Raw genomic sequence first — 25,478 nt, forward strand, 5'->3', positions numbered from 1 at the left:
GGGACAGGAAGAGGCCAGACCCTGCCCCTGCTGAAGTTTGCAGAGGGCCACCTCTGCCAAGTGGGCCTGGTGGGGATTGTCAAATATGGTGGAAATTTCTTGGAGGAAGGCATCCCAGTTTGATAGCATTGGGCTCGCTCATTTGAGTAGGGGTGAGGCCCAAGCCAATGCATCTCACGTCAGAAGACAAATAATGAGTCCTACTTTCACTTGGTCATTTGCTTAGGACTGGGGGCGGAGCAGAAACAGCAGCAGTATTGGTAAACAACCCCCTGAATTTTTGCAGTCCCCATTGAAAAGTTCTGGGAGGGAGACTGGGTCCGGATACAGCCACAGTGCATGTCCATCGTGTGGCGTTTTCATCCTGCAGCTGGGCCACCTGCTCTTGTAGCATCTGGTTGCCTGCAGAGTGCTGTGCCAGCTTGGCCCGCAGTGCCATGTTTTCTTCATGGAGCTGTGTGGACTGCCTGCACAGAGCTTGGTTCTCTGTTTTGAGCTGTAGTAATTGGGCTGAGAGTAGCAGAGAAGTTCGTAATCGGGTCCAGGCCAGGGTCCATACCAAGGGCCAGAGTCCGAATGAGGTTTCATGGTTCAAGTCAAGAGGAGAAGCTCAAATCAAGCAGAGGTCAAGTCAGGAATTCAAGGGCAAGGAGCAGGAATGGTCATGGTAGCTACAGAAGATCTGGGCTGTTGCCTGAATACTTCCTGGAATGCACATTGGCTCCCCACCCTATATAAACTCAATCAGGAGCCATGGGGCTGCTGTTTGTCAAACCCTTGAGGCGAAGCTTCCCAGAGTGTGTGTCCACAGTGGGTCATGGGAAGTGGAGTGCAGATTGGTTACAGCAGCAGCTGAATGATGGCCTGGAGCTGTCAGCTGCCTGGTAGCTCTACAGGACTGGGTTCTAGACCCATGGGGCCTTATTTGAAGAGCAATTCTGCAGTCGTTGTTTAGCAGATACCTTCTTCAGTACCACCTCCTTGGAGGTCCTCATTGCTTGCCAGTCTCCCAAGAGGGGATCTGTATTGAACCTAGTAAAAAGAGAAAAGTTATTGACCCGTAACTTGAGTTCATCAAGTAGATCATCAGTATCGTTTCCCATTCTCCATCTTCAGAGTTTGTAAGACTGTGAGGAAGTGGAAGGAACTGAAAGTGTGCCAGAGCTCTGCCTCATTATATAGTCTTGCATGGAGTGTTCCATGGCTTGAGGCAGGGTCTTTCCCTCCCCCTCCCCCCAAACAATCAAAGCTTTCTAGTCCAGTGGCTCTCAACCTTTCATGACTACTATACCCCTTTCAGGAGTCTGCTTTGTCTTAGATACCTCAAGTTTCACCTCCATTAAAAACTCCTTGCTTACAAAATTAGACATAAAAATACAAGTGTCACAGCATATTAGTACTGAAAAATTGCTTAATTTCTAATTTTTACCATATTATAAAATAAATCAATTGGAATATAAATATTGTAGCCCTAGAAGACCTCTGTGTACCCCCAGGGTACGCGTACCCCTGTCTGAGAACCACTGGTCTAGAGGAGTTCAGGCTCGTATGGTACGCACAGGCATATTCTAAGAGTGTGGATCTGTATATTCTTAAGGAACTCCAGTTATAGGTGAGTAATTTGTTTTTGATGCTATATTGCTTTTCTACAACTATGGTACAGTAGGTTGGCTCTGCAATGCAGTGTACACAGCAGTACAGCTTTGTTTTGTCAGTAAATTAATCATGCAGGACTCAGAAGAAGAGGCAGAAGTTGTGTGCCATACCAAGATACCATTTCAGAGTCACTTTCCTAGCCATAATCATATATAGTACATAAGGGGATGCTACTGTTGTACAATTTGAGCTTTCATTGCATTTTGGAGCCAAACTGACTGATTCAGGAATGGATGGTTAACCGTACAGGACTGTGTCAGTAGCATGCAGTATGAATGCTTTCATTATCACTAAGCAATCCTATGAGCTTTCAGAGTGTCTCTTTACAGGTAGAGTGCACAATGAATGGTATGAACTCTCAACCTATTATTATGTTGTTGGTGTTTCTTTTTTGGGATTTTCCTCAAGGCCATGTTTGAACTGGTCACTTCTGAAGCCTCATACTACAAGAGTCTGAATCTGCTGGTGTCTCACTTCATGGAGAATGAACGTCTGAAAAAGATCTTACATCCATCCGAGGCTCACATCCTCTTCTCCAACGTCCTGGATGTCATGGCTGTCAGTGAACGGTAAGACAACTGCGATGAGCCTTTTGGCTCTGCTGAGTTGGGAACAGTGTCTTGTCAGTGTAGCTCAGATGACTTCTGTGCTGGAGGGAGAGAGGAGCTGGCTGGGTGAAGACTTAACCACTTTTAAAGAGTCTGCAGTGGTACTAATTGGTTTCCCCTCCAAATGGTTTGGGTCCGAGACTTTAATTACAGGTCATGATTAATATGAATTCTGGGTTTCTCATCTAGTTTCCTCTTGGACCTTGAGCAACGGGTGGAAGAAAACATTGTGATATCAGATGTGTGCGACATTGTCTACCAGCACACAGTTAATCACTTCTCGGTATACGTAACCTACGTCTCCAACCAGACCTACCAGGAGAGAGCTTACAAGCAACTTCTGTGAGTGCTATTATCTGACCTTGAATTATTTGCAAAAAATCCAACAACCAAATTGTGTAGTCAAGATGACAGCGTTTTATTTTTAACTTGGCATTTGCAGGGGATTGGTAAACAGGTTTGGAAAACATAAGTTCTACCCTTTCCCTGAACTGGAGCTGAATCTATTTAAACAAAACATACAAATAGTTTAAATTTATTTGAAGGATCAGATGACAAGGTTTAAAACTAGCATCCCAAATACATTCAGAGTTGTCATTTACAAAGTGCAAAGAATGTATAGTGTATACAACAGAGCACAAAGCTGTAAAATCTGCATGTGTGTGAAGAGCAGGTAGAGGCAAAAGTTATGAAGATAAAGATAGCTGTATGATTTCAGCTTTGTGATCCTGAGTCTAGTTCAGCTGTCTTGAGATTCTCAGAAAGGCATGTGCCCTATGGATAGCTGATAAATTCTCTTCTTGAAAACTATAAAGCCACTTTCCCCATCTTGCCCTGGTCTTACACTATGTGTAGGTCACCTGCATCAGAGCATTTTGTCCTAAGTGTTCACTCAAGTATATTCAAATCCAGCAAATTTCTGTTAGCCAGCTGGGAATTTTCTTTTACCAGATCAAAATAAGGAGACCCTAGCAATTTGTCTTTGAGCAAATGAATTCATTTCTCCTTAGTAATAATGCCCTGGATTTTTTTCAAGCCAACCAGGTACAGATTTTGCCCTGTACATTTCCACATTTTAGCAACAATCATTTTAGCTAGATTCAGATGAGTATGGAAGAGTACTGCCCCTTTCCTTTCTCTGCTCTCCAGCTCCCTCTCTTAGACTCCAAAAGAAGACACTATAGACCTACCAGATCCTCTGCTACAAGGGAACTCTCTGCTGATTTGGTATACTGCTCTTTTCAAATGTCATGCACCCCAGTGTTTCCTGGGACAGAGGTGAGCAGTGCCTTGTGGGGCACCAGTAACACAAAGAAGTCTCAGAATATGAACAATTTGACGAGAGCAGCTGGCTGAGCCCAGAAGATAAATAGAAGATTGGCTGGATTATGTGATATCACTAAAGGGGCCTGTTTGGATCTGGTGTGGTTTCTGGAGAAGGAGTTTGAAGTGCAGAGTCTTTTGGGTCTGGGAAGGAATGATCAGTTTAAAAAACGGGATGATTTAGTCAAACTTTAAGCAAGCAGGAAAACTTTGCAGTGCTTATCTGCTGCTGTATGTTGTAGTTTCTCCCTACATTTAGTTCTACACTCTCTCAGGCACACAATTATAGCCTATCTTGGATTTGATCATTCAAGCAGTCATGCAAACGTAAGAATACCTGCCTGCCTTATGAATAATTCTTTTGTTTAACTTACTTCTACTGGGCATTTCCAAGTACATGCATTAAAGACCAATTTCAAACAAAATTAATAGTATCCTGACATCTGTGCTGTTTTTGTCAGCTAGGACTCCAGTAGCGTAAGCTTCCTCATAGCAAGTTCTTGCAAGTGTCAGGAAACATCAGTTAGAGGGAGCTTTCTTAGAGTAATGTTTTGTTTATACCAGTTGGGACTTGTGAGATTTCTGACTGCAGCACTGTATTCATATTGGCAATACTTCCACCACTGTGAACTTCAAATGGCAGAACCCTGGCAATGCCCCAGGTGGAACTCCAGCAGTACAAACTGCTTCGCTGCAGTGCCAGATGAGAAGCCTGATAAGATTTTTCATCCTGTCAATAACAGCTAAGACTATCTAAGCTTGAGTTGCTTTATGGCATGGCTTGTTCCTATGACTGTGTGGATTTTACCTTGCCACAATGATTCAACTGTGTAAAAATGTATAATTATGCTTCTGATTCATCTACTTGGACACACACCCCATTCACGCACTCCTACACACTCAGCATCTGCTGCTAAATCTATATGTGCTACACATGTGAACCCACTACAGTGACTTGTACATTGTCTATTTTTCCATCTCCTAATGCTATAAATAAACCCAAATTTAAACCAAAATACACCTAGAAGTGTTCAGTTAATTTATTTTCCCCTTTGTTGAAGAGAGGGCCAAGCAGATGCTGTCTCTGGGAAAGGGAGTAGTATGGAAAGCAGCACCACACACAGACATGCCCATTACAAACACAGGTCTGATACACAAGGAAGTGAGCAAAGCAGTCTCAATCTGTCTGTCTATTCTCAGCCAAGACAAGACAGCTTTCCGGGAGGTGATATCACAGTTGGAGATGGATCCCAAGTGCAAAGGCCTGCCCTTCTCATCCTTTTTGATTTTGCCATTTCAGAGGATCACTCGCCTCAAGCTACTGGTGCAGGTACAGCTCCTCTCTGCTCTGTCTTCTGACAGTCCCCCATGCTCCCTCCAAGACTCCCCTAGCTAGCTGTCATGGAGTGTCAGCCTTTTCATGTTCTCACATACACCGATTCAGACACACACTCTCTCCCCCCCCCCCTCCCCACAGCTTCCCATGTCTTACCCAGAGTCAGTATTAAAACTAGGAGAAGCAGCATGGCTTCAGGTACTGGAGGAGGGGAGAGGAGGGAAATGAGGTGGCAGTAGTTCAGGAAAGTGGTGCCATGCAGAGCCAGGCATGAGGAGGGGCAATGCTGGTTAAGGAGAGGAGGAAGCATAGGCCTGCTGGATGAAAGGGCAGGAAGGCAGAGTGATGTAGTCAGAGGAGCGTGCACATGTATGGTCATGGTGCAGAATAGACAGATTCATGTATAATCAGGGTTGGTGCAGAGTCAGGTCTATGGGACACAGGAAGTGGGAGGACAAGAGCTGAAGGGATTAATGGAGAAAAGCCACTTAAGACTCAACTCAGTATTTTCTTCTAGAGGAAACTGCCCTGAAATTACTAAATAGCCAAGGACCCTCTTCCCAAAATAAAAGTGATGCAACAGTCCCCTTCCTCTCTCTCACATACATCTGAAACCTCTGCACAACAGCGTCCCCCTACCCTAAGAGTCAGGCAATTATTTGTGAGCACCAAATGTCTCTTCACACTGTTTTGCTGGTGCTTTCCCAGTACTAACCTGAAGAGATCACCTTGTCCTGGGCTGAGTGTGTGTATATGTGTTTGTGACAATATAGTGCTTGAGAGGAGTTGTAGTGATGACCAGCCTTGGAAATCTCTATCCACAGAACAAGTCCAACAGTGGTTGTCATCCCCTCACTGCCTTCCAGTGTACCTCAACCCTGCCCTGGAGGGCTCCCTTCTAATGATGAGAAGATAGTTCAGTCTCAGTGACATGCTGTCTACTGAGATTACCAACAGCGTTACCAATTGTTGCCAGGTCGAGTGGCTTTTAGTAAAATATGCGTTTGTCCACTAGCTACTGGTCTGAGACCATGGCACTCATTTTACATAGGTTTATTCAATACCCATTTGATGGAAACAGCTTTCAGTTACTGCCAATGTGGGATTAGATCTGACTCAGTGACCTACTTGGGAAAGACTTCATATTCCATTACCTATCCAATATTTATTACTGTTGATAGTCAAATTTGGCCAAAAGGATGGTAGTATCTGAAAAATGTTGTGTGCTATCAAGCAGGGAGAGAAATTAACTTCACCTTTGCTTCCTGTGCAGAATATTCTTAAGAAAGTGGAAGAGAAATCCGAGAAGGAAACCACTGCCCTTGAAGCACACAAAGAGCTGGAAACAGTAAGTCTGGTGGCAAATTTCAGAAGATTGAGAATTAGCCAGCATCCTCAGTGTCTTTAAAAAGGTATTGGGCCATATGCATTCCTGGTGCAATTCCACTGATCTCAGTGGAGTTACGACAGAGATCCATTTGTTTCAGTGTAATTATTTCCCCTTATTCTCCCCTGAGGGCAGACCATGCTAGCAAATAATAGACAGAGGAATTGCTCTTATTAACAGACTGTGTTTTTGCTCTGTAGGAGATTCTAGAGAGAAGAGTTGCCCCCATGTCTGAGAGATTATGAATTGTTTTTGTAGGTATTTGAAGGTGATGGAGTTCATGGGGAGATTGATTTAGTTAGCTGCAGCCAGTAGTGGACTGTATGGGGGTTGGATTTCATCCTGTGCTGCAACTTACTTTTCTGACCTAGAACAGTAGTTTCTTTAATGAGGTGCTTTCTATGAGTGTTTAAGATTGTGTGTAGTCCGGTTCCCAAGAGGCCTATAGGGAGGTGTGATAGAAAGGGGAAATTATGTTAAATCAATTATGTTAGTTATTTCCAGCACACTACCTGCCAGAGTACACATTTTGGGGGAGTCTCAGAACATGGAGAAGGCCTTGTGGTGTCTTCCACCTGGGATTTTCTGATGGTGGGTCACGGTCCTCTTACTTTGTCTATATAGGGCAGTATATGTGAGCTCTGCCAAATACTCTGTCTATATGCAGCTCTGTTTGTTGGGGATACAATTTTCCAGGGTCTTTGAGACATTTGAGAGGTGCCACTCCCTTCTTTATTCTATTATTGTTTAACAGTGCAATTAATCATGCAAATAATCGCAGTTAATTTTTTTAATCATGCGATTAATCATGATTAATTTTTTTAATTGCTTGACAGCCCTGGTAAAAACCAACAAGAAAAGCCTGTGTAAGGCTTTCAGATTTGGCCTGGAATGGTCCAGGAAGCATACTGGCTGAAAATCATTCAAGATAAATCAAAGGCAAAGATCTCTAAAACTGACACTGATGTACTGGAATACTTCATATGACTATATTTTTGCATGCTGCCTTCCAATGAGTGTGATGGCCAGTTGTTTTTAGATCACACCTTGAGGCTGTTGCTCAGAAGTCTGAGGAGGCCTGCTACTGTAGTTGGCCACAAGGATGGCTAAGTTTACCTTGAAAACAGATGATTGTTGCTGTACTTGTCTGTCAATGACTGCCTGGCTTGGTCCATTTTAAAGAGCACGATGGCTCACTTGTACATTTTTAAGTTGGGGTGTAAGGCTAAACCTCATTTATCTGTAATTAGTATATATTGTTATGACAGAGCTCACCCGGTGGCGTTGTTTATATGTAATCTTACAAGTTCTTTTTCTTAGCATGTGAGCAAGTTTTTAGTTGTTGATTTTCTGATGAATTTTCTGTGGGGAGCTGTGACAAGCTACAAGAGAGTTTGCTCTCCACCTTAATCTCTCTATTCTTGAAATAGACTTGCTCCTGGTGAACTGTGTACTGGTGTTTGGGCTGAGATCCCCAAAAGAGGTTATTGCCTGCAAGCTGTTTTGTGACCACATCAATTCTAGTGTAAACAAACAAGTTGCTCTAAGAATATACAGACTTCTGCGTTACTGATTTCTCTTCCAACGGGGAGTTTCAGCCTCCCCCCTCCCCCATACACACCTGCTATTTCTTGACAGAGGGCTGACAATGTCTTATTGAAATTAATATTTGCCTTCCTTCTCCTCCATATGAAGCTGGTACTGCATGTGTACTTTCTGGATTGAATGTACAGGAAGAAGAGAGGTGATTTGTAGCATTGTAGGATTTGGGGAAATATAGTTTGATTATAGCTTTTGTACCTCCGAAAGACCAGAATATTGGCATAACAATGGAGTCAATATCTGAATATAGTTTAGATAGGTGCCATATGACCCCTAAATATAAATCCTTCCTAATATTATATCGTTTTTGTTAATCTTTAAGTGAATTTTTAATGATGGTGAAAAGAACTAACTTGACAGTACCAAAGTTGGATCAGTATTTATTAGTTAGTTCAGTTAGTCAATTTACACCAAAAATTCTCTTAGTGTCAAGTATTGCTATAGAATCTGCATACAAGATGATCCTTTTCTATGTATGTATAATTTGTTGTCTAATTCCCACAACCAATGGACATTCAGCTAAGGACAGAGATTTCTACAAAAAAAGCTCTATGTTAACTGCACTTCTCAGCATTATGCATTTAAAGAAACCTATATAGAGGAGGAATTTTATCATAGTCTTTTGTATTCTTTTAAGGCCCAGTCCAACTCCCATTGAGCTCAATGGAAAAACTTTCACTATGAAAGCTGGATTGGGTCTTTAATGTTCTTTTTCACTTTTGTAATATGTAAAAATTTTGTTGTTCTACATGAAAGTTTTCTGAAATTAAAAAACCCTGCTAACAAGATGGCCAGTTACTATCTCCTTTCCTCCATTATTATAATGCCTACACTGTGGTGCTCACTTACATAGAAAGAACATGTTATACACCAACACTTGCTAAGCAACCCATGGGAGGAGAGTACTGCAGCATGGAGAAGACCTCAATTATAATCAGACTTTTGGATTGTTCTCTTTTCCCAGGTTGTGAAGGCATGTAATGAAGGTGTCCGGAAAATGAGCCGAACAGAGCAGATGATTAGCATCCAGAAGAAATTAGAGTTTAAGATCAAGGTATAAGTACAGACTGATAACCCCTGCAGAGATAGAACAGATATCATCTGGGTATTGCAGACACCCAGAATATTAGGAACATAGTGACCAATTGTGAACATTCTGGTTTGTGACTTGCCCAGCATCACATAATGGCTCTGTGGCAGAGGCAGGGATAGAATCCAGGTCTCCAGTGCAGCATTCCACTGTCTTAACCATGAGACCATCTACTCTCTTCCTGCTGTCCCCTGCCTCATCCACTACACACTTTCCAAGTTCTGCAACAAATGAGGCAGGGGTCCTACAGACAACAGGCTCATTTGCTACACAACCCTAAGGCAGGTTGATCCTGTGCACTGACTAAGGCAGGGGTCCTGTGCAAAAAGTAGTATGTGATCATGTAATTAAAGACTGTATCATAATGCATACACATACAGGGAATGAATCAGAGTTGCACAGGCAACCTTAATTCTGGCATTTTCTGACTATTTAGCGTTTCACTTTGTAACCATAGTGTCTTTTAATGTAATTTTTTTGGATGTAATGTCTTAAATCTTTTTTTAAAAAATACCAAAAGGGAAATTCCATCTCATGGAACCATATTGACCCCCAACTTGGGACATCAGCAGGGTCTGAACTTTCACATCCACAGCACAGACCTTTACTGCTTGAGTTAATGGAATAGCTGGAAGTAGTCATCAGCAGTTATTCTCTATTTGGACAGGTCACTGGCGGGAGTAGGGGAAGGAGATACTTTGCCAGTGGGTTTCACAGTTATTTGCTGACAGCAGAGAAATGTAGGTTTCAGAGTAGCAGTTGTGTTAGTCTGTATCTGCAAAAAGAAAAAGGAGTACTTGTGGCACCTTAGCGACTAACAAATTTATTTGAGCATAAGCTTTTGTGAGCTACAGCTCACTTCATTGGATGCATGTAGTGGAAAATACAGTAGGGGGATTTTATATACACAGAGAACATGAAACAATGGGTGTTACCATACACACTGTAACAAGAGTGATCCGGTAAGGTAAGCTATTACCAGCAGGAGAGAAAAAAACCCTTTTGTAGTGATAATCAAGATGGGCCATTTCCAGCAGTTGACAAGAACGTGTGAGGAACAGTAGGGGGGGAAATAAACGTCTCCAAGTGGTCTCTTTCCCTGTTCTTTGTTTAAAATGCTTGGTGGTGGCAGCATACTGTTCAAGGACAAGGCAAAGTTTGTACCTTGGGGAAGTTTTTTAACCTAAGCTGGTAAGAATAAGCTTAGAGGGTCTTTCATGTGGGTCCCCACATCTGTACCCAATCTCTCTGGTCACTCGATTACAGACCTAAAAGTGGCAATATTACAACAAAAAAAATTTCAAAAACAGACTCCAACGAGAGACTGCTGAATTGGAATTAGTTTGCAAACTGGACACCATTAAATTAGGCTTGAATAAAGACTGGGAGTGAATGTGTCATTACACAAAGTAAAACTATTTCCCCATGTTTATTTTTTCCCCCTACTGTTCCTCACACGTTCTTGTCAACTGCTGGAAATGGCCCACCTTGATTATCACTACAAAAGGCTTTTTTTTCTCTCCTGCTGGTAATAGCTCACCTTACCGGATCACTCTTGTTACAGTGTGTATGGTAAGACCCATTTTTTCATGTTCTCTGTGTATATAAAATCCCCCTACTGTATTTTCCACTGCATGCATCCAATGAAGTGAGCTGTAGCTCACGAAAGCTTATGCTTAAATAAATTTGTTGGTCTCTAAGGTGCCACAAGTACTCCTTTTCTTTTTGCAAAGAAATGTAGAGACTCAGGACTCATGGGTTTAATTCCAGGTTCTGTAGCACAGTATACTCTAGTGGTTAGACCCTACTGCCCCTGTGTCTATAGCCTATCACCCTCTGCTCCTATCTATTCCACCCTAGTTCCTGCTCCCCTCCCCTTCTGCTTCTATCCCCCCTTCCCCTTCTTCAATCCTCAGGCTCCTATCCCACACTGCTGCCCCCTGGTTCCTGTGCCTCCTCCCCGCTTCATGTGAATGCATCCGATGAAGTGAGCTGTAGCTCACGAAAGCTTATGATCTAATAAATTTGTTCGTCTCTAAGGTGCCACAAGTACTCCTTTTCTTTTTGCGAATACAGACTAACACAGCTGCTACTTTGAAACCTCCCCGCTCTGACTCCTGCGTTCCTCACTTCCCCATCCCTCCACTTTATCTCTGCATTCCATGATAGCTGCTGCCTCTCTCTCTCCACACTCCTGGTTGCCAGCACTTTAAGTACTAAGGCTGCATCCCCTGTTACTGGAGCCATGTGTACCTCTCCTCACTACTCTGAGGTTTATCTGCATTTCTAGTGTTGTGAGAGTGAAGTAAGGAGTGTGCGTTACTTATCCTGTAAGGGTTACATAGGACTAGAAGGGATCTCCTGAGTTGTCGAGTCCAGTCCTCTGCTATCACAGCCAACCCCATCATGTAATACTGTTCATAAACTTATCAAGATGCATCTTAAAACCAGTTAGGTTGTTTGCAGATCCTGCTCTTCTGATCTTTGCTGTCTCTCTCTTCCATGTAGTCTGTGCCCATCATCTCTCACTCCCGTTGGCTGTTAAAGCAAGGGGAACTGCAGCAAATGAATGGCCCAAAGACATCACGCACACTCCGCACCAAGAAACTCTTTAGAGAAATCTACTTGTTTCTTTTCAATGACCTGCTGGTACTCTGCAGGCAGATTCCTGGGTGAGTTTGGGATGTGGCCAACACCTGGATGTGTGTTATAAGCACACCTCCCCCCTTGGTTCATCCAACCAATTCTTGCTTAAGTTGTGCATAGATTCTTGTCCTATAGTTGACGAGATTATGTCTGAAATATGGCAGTACAGAGTCCTGTATCAGAGACAGCATTTCCAGAGGGGCTGTCTGAATATTTACACTGCCTCTTCTGTGAACTGTGGATGTTGATGGGCTGCATGCCCATACACAGTTTGACCTTTGTGTTACTTAAAATTTCAGGCCAGATCTCTGCTGATGTAAATCAGCATAGCTCCATTGACTTCAGTGGTGCTACACTGAGCTACAGCAGCTAAAGATCTGACTCTAGGATGTTTGGCTTACTACTATAAAGTAACTCCTGGCTGAATACCAGTATGAAGAATCCCGTAGTTTAAGCAAGTTAAACCTCTAGTAAAGTAAGTTCTGTCTGATGTGCTGGGAGTGTCTGATCAGCAGGGAGGTGTGCAAACCAGTGTGTGAGGCAAGGAATTGTATCTAGTACGGTGCACACCATCTGGGGAGAGAAAGCTGCCTCAGCTAGGAGTATAGAGTTTATGACAGGAGAAATATTACAACACAAAATAGATGCCAGAGAACAAAACATTAAAAAGACTTACTGGTAAGGAGTCTATCTGTCCAGTAAAGCATTTCTAATATGCATGTTGTCATAGTGTCAGCCAGGTGCCCAGTACTACTTGCGTAGCACTTTCCAACCAAGAACATAGAAACATTTTACAAACATTAATGTTATAAACCTCTCATCTCAGCCCTCCTGGGAGAAAACATTATCTCCATTTTACAGATGGGAACTGGGACACAGATTAGGTGTCTTGCTCAAGGTCATACAAAGTTTGTGGCAAAGCCAGGAATAGAATCTAGGTCTCTTGATTTTTAGTCTTGTGCTTTAGCCCTCAGACCATCCATCCTCATTCTATCTTGGTGGCATCTCTTCCCCTCACCAGCCAAGAATTTACTCTGTATCATGCCTTTCTCAGAACTTTGTATTGTTAAAGCCAGACTGCTCCCAACTGACTGATTGAGCTTTCCTGACCCCTTTGCTTACCTCTCTCAGCGACAAGTACCAGGTGTTTGACTCAGCGCCGCGAGGGCTTCTCCGGGTAGAGGAATTAGAAGATCAGGGACAGAGTTTGGCCAATGTCTTCATCCTGAGGCTTCTGGAGAACACGGATGATCGGGAGGTCAGCTACATGCTCAAGGCATCATCCCAGTGAGTATGAAACACTGTCATCCCATTAGCAACCTGCATTGCTATTCCCCTGCCTCCTCAAAAGTGTGGTGTCCAATCTGCCACAGTCACCAGTCTGGCATCTACCTCCTCACCAGCTGGTCTCATTGAATTCCTATCTGTGGGGATACCCTGCTATACCAAGTTGGGCTGAGTCCACCCACTGAGACAGCCCTTCCTCCTCCTCCTGATGTAACTTCTCAACACAAGACAGAGCCTTCTGGGGGGATCGGATATAAAGCTAGATGAGTTTCCTTCCAGTACAGGTGTATTTACGGCATCCTCGTGTAACACACTGATTTCTAGGTAGGTCGAGACTTAATTAAGATTCTAAAGGAAATTATATGTCTGGTTTGCAAATCTCTCAGCATAGATATCCAGATGGTAATTTAAATTAGCAGTACACATGCAGTACATTTATACAAGCACAGCTTGATGTGGATCACTAGGATTCAAACCACTTGAAAAATGTAGCATTTTGCCTGTGACTTATCCCCCTAGCTGACCACAGTCCCTGGGGTATGGAGCAGTTACTGTAAAGATAAAGGCAGGAGTCCCAGTTCTGTTCATGAGTATCAAACTCTCTTCTATGGCTGGCCCCAATCCTGATGGCAGCCCTCGCGCTGCTCAGTAGTCTTGAATTCCACTATGCTAAAGTCTGCCTGGATACCCTTTTCTGTCTGACTCTGTGCTTTTTACTTCAAGATCCAACAAGCTCAGACTGGGCAAATGATTCAACACCACTAACACTGGGCCGATTGTTTCAGATGCCTGGGGTCTGGTTTCCAGACTCGCCTCAATGTAGTCTCTCATTGTACCCACAGTTTTGCAGGCCCAGGTAATTATAGGTGTGTCCCCAAAGCCAATATTGACATGTCTACATGACATTTGCACCCTGAAATTGGTGTAGCAGAAGAGGAGACTGGAGTTCAAAAAGCCTTGCCATTGAACATAAATTGGAACAGATTTCCAATCATGGCCTCAGTCCTGCAGCGAGCCACCCACACACTCATTGCAGGATCAGCGTGAGGAGAGAGTAACATGCGATGTGACTGCTCCCACCGCCCTGCAAACTGTGCTACTCTAGGGTGATTAACAGATTTGCTGTACCTGAAAATGGGGATGTTGGGCATCTGAAAGCTATACACCACAAATAAGCACTTAGGGCAAAGGCAGCCCTTGCTTATCACAGCTAGCGTTGTGCTGATTACAGTATGCTTTGGCAGAGAAGCACTAGCATACTGAGCTCCTATTTTCAGTCACTTATACCTCTGTGGAAAAGGCCATTCTCAGCATTATTTCAGTTACCATAATTGAACATGTGGCCCCTTCTGACTTCTAAGTTCCCAGTCAATGCACTTTACGATATTACCTAAGCTCATTAGGTCACACATTCAAACACTGACCTACAGATAGAAGTGATCACACTTTCCAATCAGCACCTCTCTTTTTTGTTTTTATCAGTGTTTTTTCCCAGAGAAACTTCAGTGTAATTAAATGCAAGGTTTTAGATTAATGGTAAGCTATAGTGCAGATTTCAAATCCATAGAAGCCAGGAAATTTAAATTTCTGGCCTCTCCCAGTACCTGTAGCTTTTATGCAAGGCATAAAGTTAAAACCATACCATTTTGATCTTAGTACAGAACTTTGAAGATCCAAAATGTAACTAGTTAGTCTCCAAGCAGAGCTGCCAAGTTCCATGTAGCTCTTTCAGTGGCAAGTATCCTGAATGAGTTTAGTGGAACTCAACAGGTTTGTGTGGAATTTGCCACTGTCTCCTCCAGCTGGCTGGCTGTGGCTCAGTGGGACAGGGCACTCCTTGGCTGGAGTTGGGGTTGGGAGGTAAGTCAGGTGTGAGGGAAGAACTCAGTAGTGGAAGAGATGCAGAAGGAAGGCAGGCCCCAGCAGTTTGTGAGGGGTGGAAGGGGATGGGCAGTCACTGATGGGGAGGGTGAGGAGGGCACTGATCAGGGGAGGGAATGGCTGATGCAGGCAGCTGGAAGAGCCATGAAAGCCAGTGTGAGATGGCTGGATTGCGCGGTGCTGCCGCTGCAGGAGAGAGGCGGTAGATGGAGGCCTCCTGCACACAAGGCCCCTGCAGCATGGATTATCCCAGAAAGTCACCAGTTCAGCTTGTGTGTGACATTCTAACCAGTGTGTGGGAGATGACGACTCAGGGAAAATGCCAGAGTGTCACACAGATGAGTGATGCTTGACAGACATGGCTAAGACCTGACATGCAGAGATTGGATAGCATGCTAATTTCAGGTTGCTGCTTGCACATGGAGAGGATGTGTATGCGTGTGTGTGTGCAGGCAGCTGGAGAGGCAGCCACAGAAAAGGGGCAGGGAAACTACTCTAATAGAGGAACAGAGGAGTCAGAGTAACAGAGCTAAGAGATAAAGGGAAGGACTCAAGGGAGGTGCAGAGAAGAAGCAGAGTTGGAGAGGGAACCACACAATACAGAGTGAGAATGCAGGGAGGCAGGGAAGAGCATGCCAGGGAAGGAAGGGCTCTGACAACTGGCAGGGAGGAAAGAAATTCCAGAGGCGATCCTTTCTGCTCACCGGCTGGAAGTGAGGAAGAGAAGAGGGAACAAACCTGCCTAGTGAGTTTGAGAAGGGCTGAATGGGAAGCCAAAGGTTCCTCACACAATCTGAGCCCTTGGGGAAAGGGTGTGCACCTTAACTCTCTCAACAGCAGATCGAGCAAGGAGTGATGGAAAGCCCATCCTCAAAGCTCCAGGAAGACACCCTGTAGGGAGAGAAGAAATGGCTGGAAAGGGAAGTAGAGGGCTGAGTATGTTACACCTGTTGTGACCCCAGGTCAGCAGCCTGGGAAGAGAACTGTACTAGATCTAACTTGCCAATTAGGTTACCGTCCACGTAGTTGCCCATAGCTATTGCTACTGCAGCAAGTCATCTGTGCAGGGACCCATATAGATTCTACATTATCCTAGGAGAAACAGAGTCTAGTAAAATGCAGGGACAGAGATGGGAATCATTCAGATCTCCCCCAATTTATTCATATTGACCAGGCTAACCTTCAAATGGCTGCTTGTCCAGCTACCAATGAGACATTCTCACTGTGTCCCAGCTGCCCAGAGCAGGGGTCTCTGTTTCTAGCAGAGAAAGGAAAAAAGTTGGAGCTGGCAAACAGAGAAAGCTGGAAGTGTGGGCCAGGCAAGCAAAGCTGGTTGGGAGAGTAACACTGTGCCGCAACCAGACAATTGCACCCTCATAGCTGTGTTCTGTATGTCTCTCGTCACAGAAGTGAGATGAAGCGCTGGATGATCTCGCTGGCCCCAAATCGGAGAACCAAGTTTGTTTCATTCACATCCAGGCTCCTGGGTAAGAGATGCAGCAGAGATGGAGGGAGGGAGAGATGGTTATTTAACTTGCGGTGTGTCATGCTCTTCTTCAGAGATCCCTGCCTGGGCCATCTGACTGCTGGTTGAGTAGCAAATGCTGCAACTGAGGTTGCATCCCTCAAGGCCTCCCCCCTCCACAGGGTCTTGCCAGCACTCTGAGAGAGAGATTGACAAGATTAGCCTCTTGCCTCTCTGTGCCTGGCATTGAGGTTTCTCCCCTGTTCTCCACTTCCAACTCTTCCTCCTGCCCCAGTGACCCTTTTCCTTTCTCCTGCCCCCCTTCACTCCACCAAATCATTCTCACCAGATCACACTAGACATTAAAAACAATGTAAAATCTCAAACTACCGCCTTCCCGCCCACTGCCTCCCATTTGCTCAGTGTATCTACACTTACGTTTTAGCCAGAAGCATTAACACAACTGTAAATTCTAGTGTAGACAGGGCACCAAAACTTCTGTTCCAGTGCACAGTCTGTTCCTGGCTGGATTTCCAGCTCTACTTTCACCCTTCCCACCTTGCTGTCGTGTTTGGCACTGTTGTTCACACTCTCCTCTTTGACATCTTGTCCACCCAGGGCTTCCGTGAGAGCATCCGATCCTGGTTCTTCTGTCTAGGTCCTCCTTCCTCTCACTTTGTGGGGTTTCTGTAGTGGTTCTGTGGTCGTGTGTCCCCCCACCCCATTAGGCTTGGAGGGAGGCCACTCTGCCTTACTACATCACACAGTAAGCAGTCAATTAGCAGGCTAGGCCTCTGGCCTATGGTCAGGGCAGACCAGCACACAGCCTGTTGTCCAGCTTCCTGGCTGAGACAGGCAGCAATTTACAGGGGATTGTTCTGGCCCTCTGGATGGGCCACAGCAACGAGCAGTCTTTAGCCCAAAGCCTCCTGGCTTGGGCAGAGAGCATAACGCTATCTGGGGCTCTGACTCTCTGGGTGGGGCAGAGCAACAAGCCACAGGCAAGGCACAAACCGTCTGGCCTAGGGTGAGTAGGCTGCCACCCCAGGGGTGGGGTTGGCGGCAGGGGATAGGGGGACCCGAGCCCACCCTACTCCACAGGGCCCTGGCCTGGGATCCAAACAGTGGCGAGTGGTCCCATCACTGGGTCAGTAGGGAAGTCACCAAAACATGCTGACTCATTTTCTGATCACACAACTGGACTAATGTCTGGTTTCCCTGGGCTACTTCCTCCCCCCACCCCCTCCTTGGCATAGCTCTGTAGTCCATAGGTCCTCAGTCTACTCGAGGTGAATGGCAGATGGCAGTCCCAGCAACTCCTTTCCACAGTCAGGGCGCCACACAGCTCAGTCTTTGGTCAGAGTCCTGCAATGGGGTACAGATATGTCTGCCTCCTTCCCTGGCTCTGGCCCAACTGAGCTGGAGGGCCTCCTCTTACACTTCCTGTCCTGTCCCACCACTTCCAGCATGAGGGTGGGGCTGGCTTGGCTCCACCCATCAGGCTCAGAGGGAGGCCACTCTGCCTCACTACAGTTTCACAGAACAGTGTACTGAGCTCCCCTTTCTTCAGCTAATCTCCACTCAGCAATCATCGCTGCACAATGACCCTGCATCTTAGTCTGTCTCTCTGACTTCCTTTCCTGGATGTCTGTCAACATAAGCTTACTGTGTCTAAAACAGAGCCCTTCATCTTCACTCCCAAGTCCTCACCTTTCCGCTTAGTTACTGCCAACACCATCAGCAGCTCCATCTCTCAAGCCTGTAACCAGGGGTTTGTCTGCAAATCTTCCCTTGCCCCACAACTCCAAGCAGCTTCCAAATCTTCTTGTGGCTGCCGCCTCCTCACCAATATCTAAGACCTGACCATTTCTTTCTGTCTCTGCTGCTAATTCTGCCTGTGCTCAGCCCAACCCTCTGCACGTTCAGTCCTTCCCGAAGGCTCCCCTCTGCCATGACACCAAAGGGAACTCGCTGACTGAGAGGGGCCAGCTCGATCAGTCCCATGGGAACAGAGTGTACAACCTCCCTGGCCATTGTGCGTCAGACTCATTCCCTAGCCACTGTCTTTCAGCCATGAGCAAATTGAGGCAGGGATTATGTTGCCTTTGTGGTTGGGAAACACTGGGCACACTGTGAGCGCTACCCAAAACGAGGACTAACAATAGTTTGGGGAAGCATCCGAGAGCAGCCCAACCCATGACGCTGTAAGGTGCCTTTTTCCCCCCCCAGCCTGCCCGTGCACTTGAAGCACTTCTCAGGCTTCTCTGATATGGCTCCTTCTCCCCTCCACCTGAACTTCACTCCAGAGACCTGGGGGTTAAGACAGTCCCTTCCCTCTGTAAGCAGTTTGTCAGGCCTTGCGTCGGCTCCCCCTTGGCCTTGCTCACCATTTTGCCTCTTCAGAGCTCGCTCCTATCCTAGCTGGGTCCACTGCCCTAACAAACTGGCACACACACCCCATGAGCAGAGCAAGAGTAAATACAGGGAGGCTAGCCCATGTCTGGGCAGAGCAGGCTGCCACAACAGAAGCCCTTTACAACAAGTGTGCATGCTCCAAGGCTGCAAAAAAGCACACACCAAAAAGGTGTCCACTCTGGCCATAGCCAGAGTGGTCTTTTGCAGGTAGGCCAAGAGCCTCATCCTGACTGCCGTGGAGCTGTTCACAGAGCTGTGGGCCACCTGATTGGGCCTCGTGGGGCAGCCTCCTAGGGTTACCCCAGCCTTCCTCACACTGGAGTTAACACTCAGCCAGGGCCTCTGCACCTTCTCATTGAGCCCTTTATAGCACTGGAGCCAGCCCACTTCCAGCAGCCTACTTCAGCATTCCCAGCTCAAAGGACTGTCCAGCACAGGCATAACCCTGTAAATCCAGGCAGCAGGCATGCCACCCACCTCTCATTGTGTGGGTTAACACCCTGGGAGCATAAGGGAGCCAGGGATAGTATGATACAGCAATACCTGTTCCTAAGTTTACATGCTCCATTTCTCATGCCATATTTTGTGCTGGTACCTTAGAAGCCTCTTCCCCCATCTTGCTCTGACCAAGGGCTTGTCTACATGTAAAAGGCTGCACCAAGAGGGCTTCTCCCGTTGGTATAGGTAAGCTACCTCCCTGAGAGTGCTGGATTTTCCACACCCCAAGTGATGTAGTTATAGAAAAGTTGCTCATGCAGACCAAGCCTATGCCATTTTATACTGTACAGTAGTCACAGGACTCTGGGGCAGCTGGATTACTTTGTCCCTCTCCTTTCCTTCCCATTGTCAGACTGCCCCCAGGTTCAGTGTGTCCATCCATACGTGGCTCAGCAACCAGACGAGCTGTCCCTGGAGCTGGCAGATGTTCTTAACATCCTGGACAAGACAGATGACGGTAAGGGCGATGGGGCTCCAGGCAACCCTAAAATCATTCATCACAAGGGCGACAGAGCTTTCTCCTGTACAGGCTGCTTTTGAACACACACGGAGGTTCCTTCAGATAAAAAAGTGCCCTTGTTGGACAACCTGGGGTTCCCTGAATGTTTGTTACTCCCTGTCTCTCTTGGGACATCAGCATCAGAGGACAGACTCCTAGGGACAGTGACCTTGTAGGCAGTAGCAGAGTTTAGTTGTCATTGGGACTAAACATCCGCTAAGGCCCTCGTTCTTGTACCTTGAACTCCCTCTTCTGGCTGAGAAGTGCAGCTATGTCCTGTCCCTGCTCTGGTTTTCTGTACTGATGTGGCCAGGAACACTTAGCTAAGAGGTGGCATCTGCTTTTCACTCAGTTCTGCTTTTTAGCCAGTTTTGCAACTAGGATACAACATCAGGTGACTTGTGAGTCAGTGGCTCAGAAGGGATTAGACAGCAGGCTCTTCCTGGTTTCCTAATCCTTACCTATATCCGCTAAGCATGTCTCAAGGGCAGTAATTGAACCCAGGCCAGAGGTGGGCAAACTACAGCCTGCGGGCCACATCTGGCCCCTGGGACCCTCCTTCCCGGCCCCTGAGCTCCTGGCCCGGGAGGTTAGCCCTCAGCCCCTCCCCTGCTGGTCCCCCTCCCCCACAGTCTCAGCTCACTGTGCTGCCCGCACAATGCTCTGGGTGGCATGGCTGTAGCACCGCCAGCCACTGGTGCTCCAGGCAGCGCGGTAAGGGGGCAGGGAGGGTTGGCTAGAGGGCAGGGGAGTTGGGTGTGGGTGTGGTCAGAGGGGGCATGGGCAGTCAGGAATGAGAAGAGGGGTTGGATGGGGCAGCGGTCCCAGGAGGGCTGTCAGGGGGCGAGAAGCAGGGGGGGGTTGGATAGGGGGCAGGGGCCAGGCCTGGCTGTTTGAGGAGGCACAGCCTTCCCTAACCGGCCATCCATACAATTTCGGAAACCCAAAGTGGCCCTCAGGCCAAAAAGTTTGCCCACCCCAACCCAGGACCTCCAAAGCATAGCCCTGGTGGCTCACTCTCACTCGTACTCATTCCTGCACTTGGACATTCTACTCCTGTTGACTTGTCCCGCTACATGTTTTCCTTGCCCCTCAGGTTGGATTTTTGGGGAGCGTCTTCATGACCAGGAAAGGGGCTGGTTCCCTACCTCTATGGGGGAGGAGATTCTGAACCCCAAGATCCGATCACAGAACCTAAAAGAGTGTTTCCGGGTCCACAAGTCGGATGACAGTCAGCGGAGGAAGCTGGGCAGCAGGAATCGTCAATGACCCCTGGTCTCCCCAAGCCCTGGAGCACAAAGAATACCTAATGGCTTATGGAGAGGGATGGAGGGCAGATGCTGCAGGCTGAGAGAATGAGGTGGTGGTGCAGGTACTATGTGCCAGGGCACAGGGCCTGGTCTTAACATGCTGCTCACATCCACACCTACAAAAATAGACTTTTCTCGATTTATTAAGTTCTTCCCTCCACATTTTGTATTCCTCTGGAGACCAACCCACGGAAGAGGAGAGGCCACTTGTCTAAAGCTCAAGGAACTATTCAGTGTAATGGATTGCCAGTATTTGGGGTTGGCAGCACAAGTGCTCCCCTGTGCACCGAGGAGCTGCTGGACAAGACCGCACCAGAGCCACCCAGGAGGTTCACCACAGCTGTAACATACCAGCTGGTCATATATATATATAAGGGTTGCTTCAGTTGCTTTTCTAGTATAAATGGATAGAATCAACTGGGCTGGGGAACAGTTCTACCTTACGTACCATAGAAAACGGTCTCCTAGTTACCCCCCTTGCTGAGAGATTCCATTGTAGGAATGGGTTTGTGCCACCCCCACAACATAGTTCTGTGCACACACACTACAGCTGAAGCCATTTATCTCTTCCAGGAGGCACGTGGCAATTAACACAATGGCAGTAGGGGCTTTTTGTGGAGCACATGGTGCTTTTCTGGGTCAGAGCACTTAGCAAAACCTCTAAGCTTGGCAGCACCCCTGTGAGTTATGTTACTTTATGTCCCCATTTTATAGGTGGGGAAATTGAGGCAGAGAAGTTGTCTCACCTGAGATCACAAAGGGAAACAGGGCCAGAGCTGGGACTAGAATTCAGGACTTCTGAGGCCTGATGCCCAGTCCTGCTGTTCAGCTATTGAGCCCACTCCTCTCCCCATACTGGTCTTTGAACCCAGTTCTAGGCAAATGCACTACCCCACCCTGCCTTTCAGCAGCCCTAACTCTTTACCCACTCTAGTCCTGCACGTAACCCAGTGTCTAGGGCTCAACCTCCAGGGGGTACCAAATGCAAGGTTCTCTGTGCACAGAACAGCAGCAGAGGGTGCCATCCACCTGCTGCCACAAACAGACTCTGAGAGGAACACATGATGGCTTTCATAGGAGATGAAAGCACAGGCAAGACATTAGCACCCCCCGGGACATGGATGTTGCTTTGCCAGAGTGCACTGCCCTCATTCAGATAGGGTGAAAGGAACTATGGGGCTGCTGAGTTTGCACATCAGCTGCCAAACCATTACACAAGGATGATATTCTAGCGGAGCCAGAGGCTTCAAATGTAGGCCATGGCCCAGCATGTTTGTAAATCTGCAGGACTTTACTCAATCCAGTGTCAGGTCCTATTTGGAATGTAATGTAAACTGACCATTTCCACAAGTCTCTACCACATTCCCAGCCAGCTCTGTGGGCTGTGGAATGTGTTTCCAAAGGGAGGGGCTGCACTCAGACACCCAGCTCATGCAAGGGCAGCCCAGCAGCAGTAGTTGGCCCATCCCTAACAAGGAGAACTCAAGCAAAATAGCTGGAGTTGGCCAGGAAGGTAGGGGACATTTTATTAAAGGTATGTGAGGGCCTGCACATCCTCTGTATACCCAGCTAACCAGCTGTGTGCATGAACTGTGTGTACAGTGTTGATGCCTCTGTCTATATAAGAAAGTCCTCAGTAGCCAGAAGGACAAGGGAATCATTTCCTTATATGATGCAGTTCAACACTGCATGAAACACAGGGCAAGGGATCAAGAGCTTCAGCAGGGAACTGAGAACAGACAGTGGTTGGAAACTGACCATGAATAAGCATCCTAACAACGACTGGCTATTGGGCCTGCTCTGCTCTTAGCAGTTCCAGAGCAGCCCCTTCTCTGAGTGGCCCTTTGTTAGCTACAACAAGGGCAACTGACCCAGGGAATTTATTTGCATGAACATAAAATCAGGGAATTTAAGTTATTCAGCATCTTTCTGTGATGCAGTAAAGCAGAGTCTTCCAGGCATTTCTTGACACTCAGTGCTGCTTCTGATCTCTGCGCCTTCCCCTGGCAGCCTTGCTTAACACCCCTCTCAGACTGGGCAGTATCATGTCAGTGTGGTTGTGGTAAAAAAGATGAGTGTAAAGCCAGCACCTTTTTATTCAGCTAAGAGATGAGTCACCACCATGTGCTTTAGACGCTGTCTACATTAGGCATATTTGCATTGGTGTCACTCAACAGTTGATGCAGTCTTGAGGCATAAACCTCACTGCTGCATGCCTGGATCAGAAGCTCATGCCAGTGTGACTACAGCGAGGTATTTTAGCGTAACTGTCTCTGCTGCAGACAGGCTCTTCGTACAATGCAGTCATTAGTATTGCAGTGCTAACGCAGCGCTGGGAGAGTGAGTGGGATTCAGTTGTGGCTTGCCTAGGAACAGAATTGTTGATGTTCAAGTGTATGCAAATCTTAATGCTGTATTCAACTCCTAGGTACAGCCGTGAGGAGCACCTCAGAAACTGCTGACAAATTCAGTTCCTGCTCTCTTACTCCTGAGCACATTTAGAATGACTTAAGTTAGACAAGTGCCAATGGGTACGTTTACACAGCAATTCAACACCTGTGGCTGGCCTGAGTCAGCTGACTCAGGCTTGGGCTGCGGGGCTGTAATATTGCTGTGTACATGTTTCGGCTCTGGCTGGAGCCTGGATTCTAGGACCCCTCCAGGTGGGATGGTCCCAAAACCCAGACGCCAGCCCGAGCCCAATTGTCTACACAGGAATTTTTAGCCCTGCAGCTCAAGCCAGCTGATCTGGGCCAGTCATGGGTATGCCAAAGGTCTTGTGTTCCCGTGTATTCCAATAAGGGCAAAGCTGACCTCTCAGGATGGTGAGCCAGAAGGGCCTCAGCTTGCCTGACAGACTCCAGCTTGGGTGTGTGGGGCTGGCCGTTAGAAAAACTATTGCCATTTGACTTGTAAATTGAGCATATTTCATCCAGAGATGCTATAAATACAAAGACCACAAATAAATTGTACAGTCATTTTTCTAAGTACAACCAGACTTTAAGCTCAGGGTCCAAGACTCATAACAGCAGCTGTTTACAGGTAATTAGTTTAAAGCCAAAACATGGAAGCTCTAGCTATGAAAAGTATTTAAGACAAATAGATACAAGCATATTAAAGATCATTCAGCCTTGTCCAAATTGTCATGAACATTTCCTAACCCTGGCACTTGCCTGGGACAAAAAATGATTTTTACAATGAAAAAGAAGATACTGTAGTCACTACCTAGGCTAGGGGCAATGAATTTTACCTGGCTGAGATCATTCAATGGCCAACTTCGGAGAAGTGGCATTTCCAGTCTTTCACTGGCCTTTGCCCTCTAGCTCAGAACCCTTGGACTTATGCCAACACCTAAGTAACTTTGTAGTGGTTTTGGGGCCTCCTAACTGTCACACATGGTACATTATATTCAGCCACTGAATCGGGTTTGTTCTATGTACACTTTTAACCTCCTCCATTCCAGACACACAGTCCAACATGTGTCAGTTTCAGGTGGTCTAATGCTGTCGATGGGCTCAGTCTGTGAAACATGAGTACAGGTTTGAGATCCCAGGTCATTATCAGGCTGCCTGAGTGAACTGAAAAGAACTCTTGTTGTTGTTGTTTTTCTTGTGGTGAAAATACAGCTGACTGCGCCAGCAACTTCCAAAGCCTGGCCCTCTTTGCGTTTTCATTGTCTCATCCAGAGCGTAACCATCACCACGGTTTTCATCCTGCATCACGCTCATGTAACAACGCATAGCCAGAACGGAGTCAGTTCCGTTCCCCTTCCTAGTTCTGTCCCAGACTCATGAGCATGTCAGTGAGTGAAAGCAGTAAAGACCTAAAGCAATACTGAACCTTTTAGCTCAAGCATTGGTTCACATCTGGATCCAGGCACCAGGGACAGAGTTAATACCAGTTGACAGTTGTTTGGTGGCCTAGGTTTAAGAAGTTAGAATGCCTAGCTCAGCTGACAGATGGCCACTAACAAGAGACACCATTCACATGCGACATCAAAACCTGAAGAGACCTGTAGATCAGGGGTAACAAGAGTGTCTGCGGGTTGGCGTTGGTGCATGCAAGAGGCTACTCGCACTGATCGTCCCGTGCCATTTTTGTGGAGTGAGGATTTCAGTTCTTACTGTTAGCAACTCAACACCTTTCCCAGTAAATAGCACCTGCTGCTTATCTGACATTTATACAGCACTACAGTCTGCCCCAGCAATCACTACCCTGTGGGGCAGGCACCGCCCATTCAAAAACACCTCACTAAGGGTATGTTTATACTACAGCAGCAGTGCTATGGCATCACAGTTGTTGCATAGATGCTTCCTACAACAAAAGGGATTTTTCCATCAATGTCATTAATGGACCTCTCTGAGAGGTGGTATTCTTCTGTCAGCCTAGTTGCACCTACACTGGAGGTTAGAACAACCTACTGTGTGACACAGGGTGCAAAATTTTCCAGAGCCCTGAGCGATGTAACTAGGTGG

General features: G+C 46.5%; 1 protein-coding gene across 3 annotated transcripts in view; it reads left to right on the plus strand.

Annotated features, from left to right (window-relative positions):
• The window catches only part of NGEF (neuronal guanine nucleotide exchange factor), a 108,896-nt gene extending 84,243 nt beyond the window's left edge, over positions 1-24,653 (plus strand). For all 3 annotated transcript variants that reach the window (XM_073360196.1, XM_073360198.1, XM_073360199.1), the window contains 10 exons: positions 2,065-2,225; positions 2,454-2,606; positions 4,788-4,917; positions 6,197-6,271; positions 8,877-8,966; positions 11,511-11,674; positions 12,780-12,935; positions 16,224-16,303; positions 19,547-19,651; positions 20,790-24,653. In XM_073360196.1, coding sequence (XP_073216297.1) covers positions 2,065-2,225; positions 2,454-2,606; positions 4,788-4,917; positions 6,197-6,271; positions 8,877-8,966; positions 11,511-11,674; positions 12,780-12,935; positions 16,224-16,303; positions 19,547-19,651; positions 20,790-20,962 — 1,287 coding nt within the window. In that variant the 3' untranslated portion in view covers positions 20,963-24,653. The remainder of the gene's footprint in view (positions 1-2,064; positions 2,226-2,453; positions 2,607-4,787; positions 4,918-6,196; positions 6,272-8,876; positions 8,967-11,510; positions 11,675-12,779; positions 12,936-16,223; positions 16,304-19,546; positions 19,652-20,789) is intronic.
• The last annotated feature ends 825 nt before the right edge of the window (positions 24,654-25,478 follow it).

Source organism: Lepidochelys kempii, chromosome 9, assembly GCF_965140265.1.
Source record: "Lepidochelys kempii isolate rLepKem1 chromosome 9, rLepKem1.hap2, whole genome shotgun sequence".
NCBI lineage: Eukaryota > Metazoa > Chordata > Testudines > Cheloniidae > Lepidochelys > Lepidochelys kempii.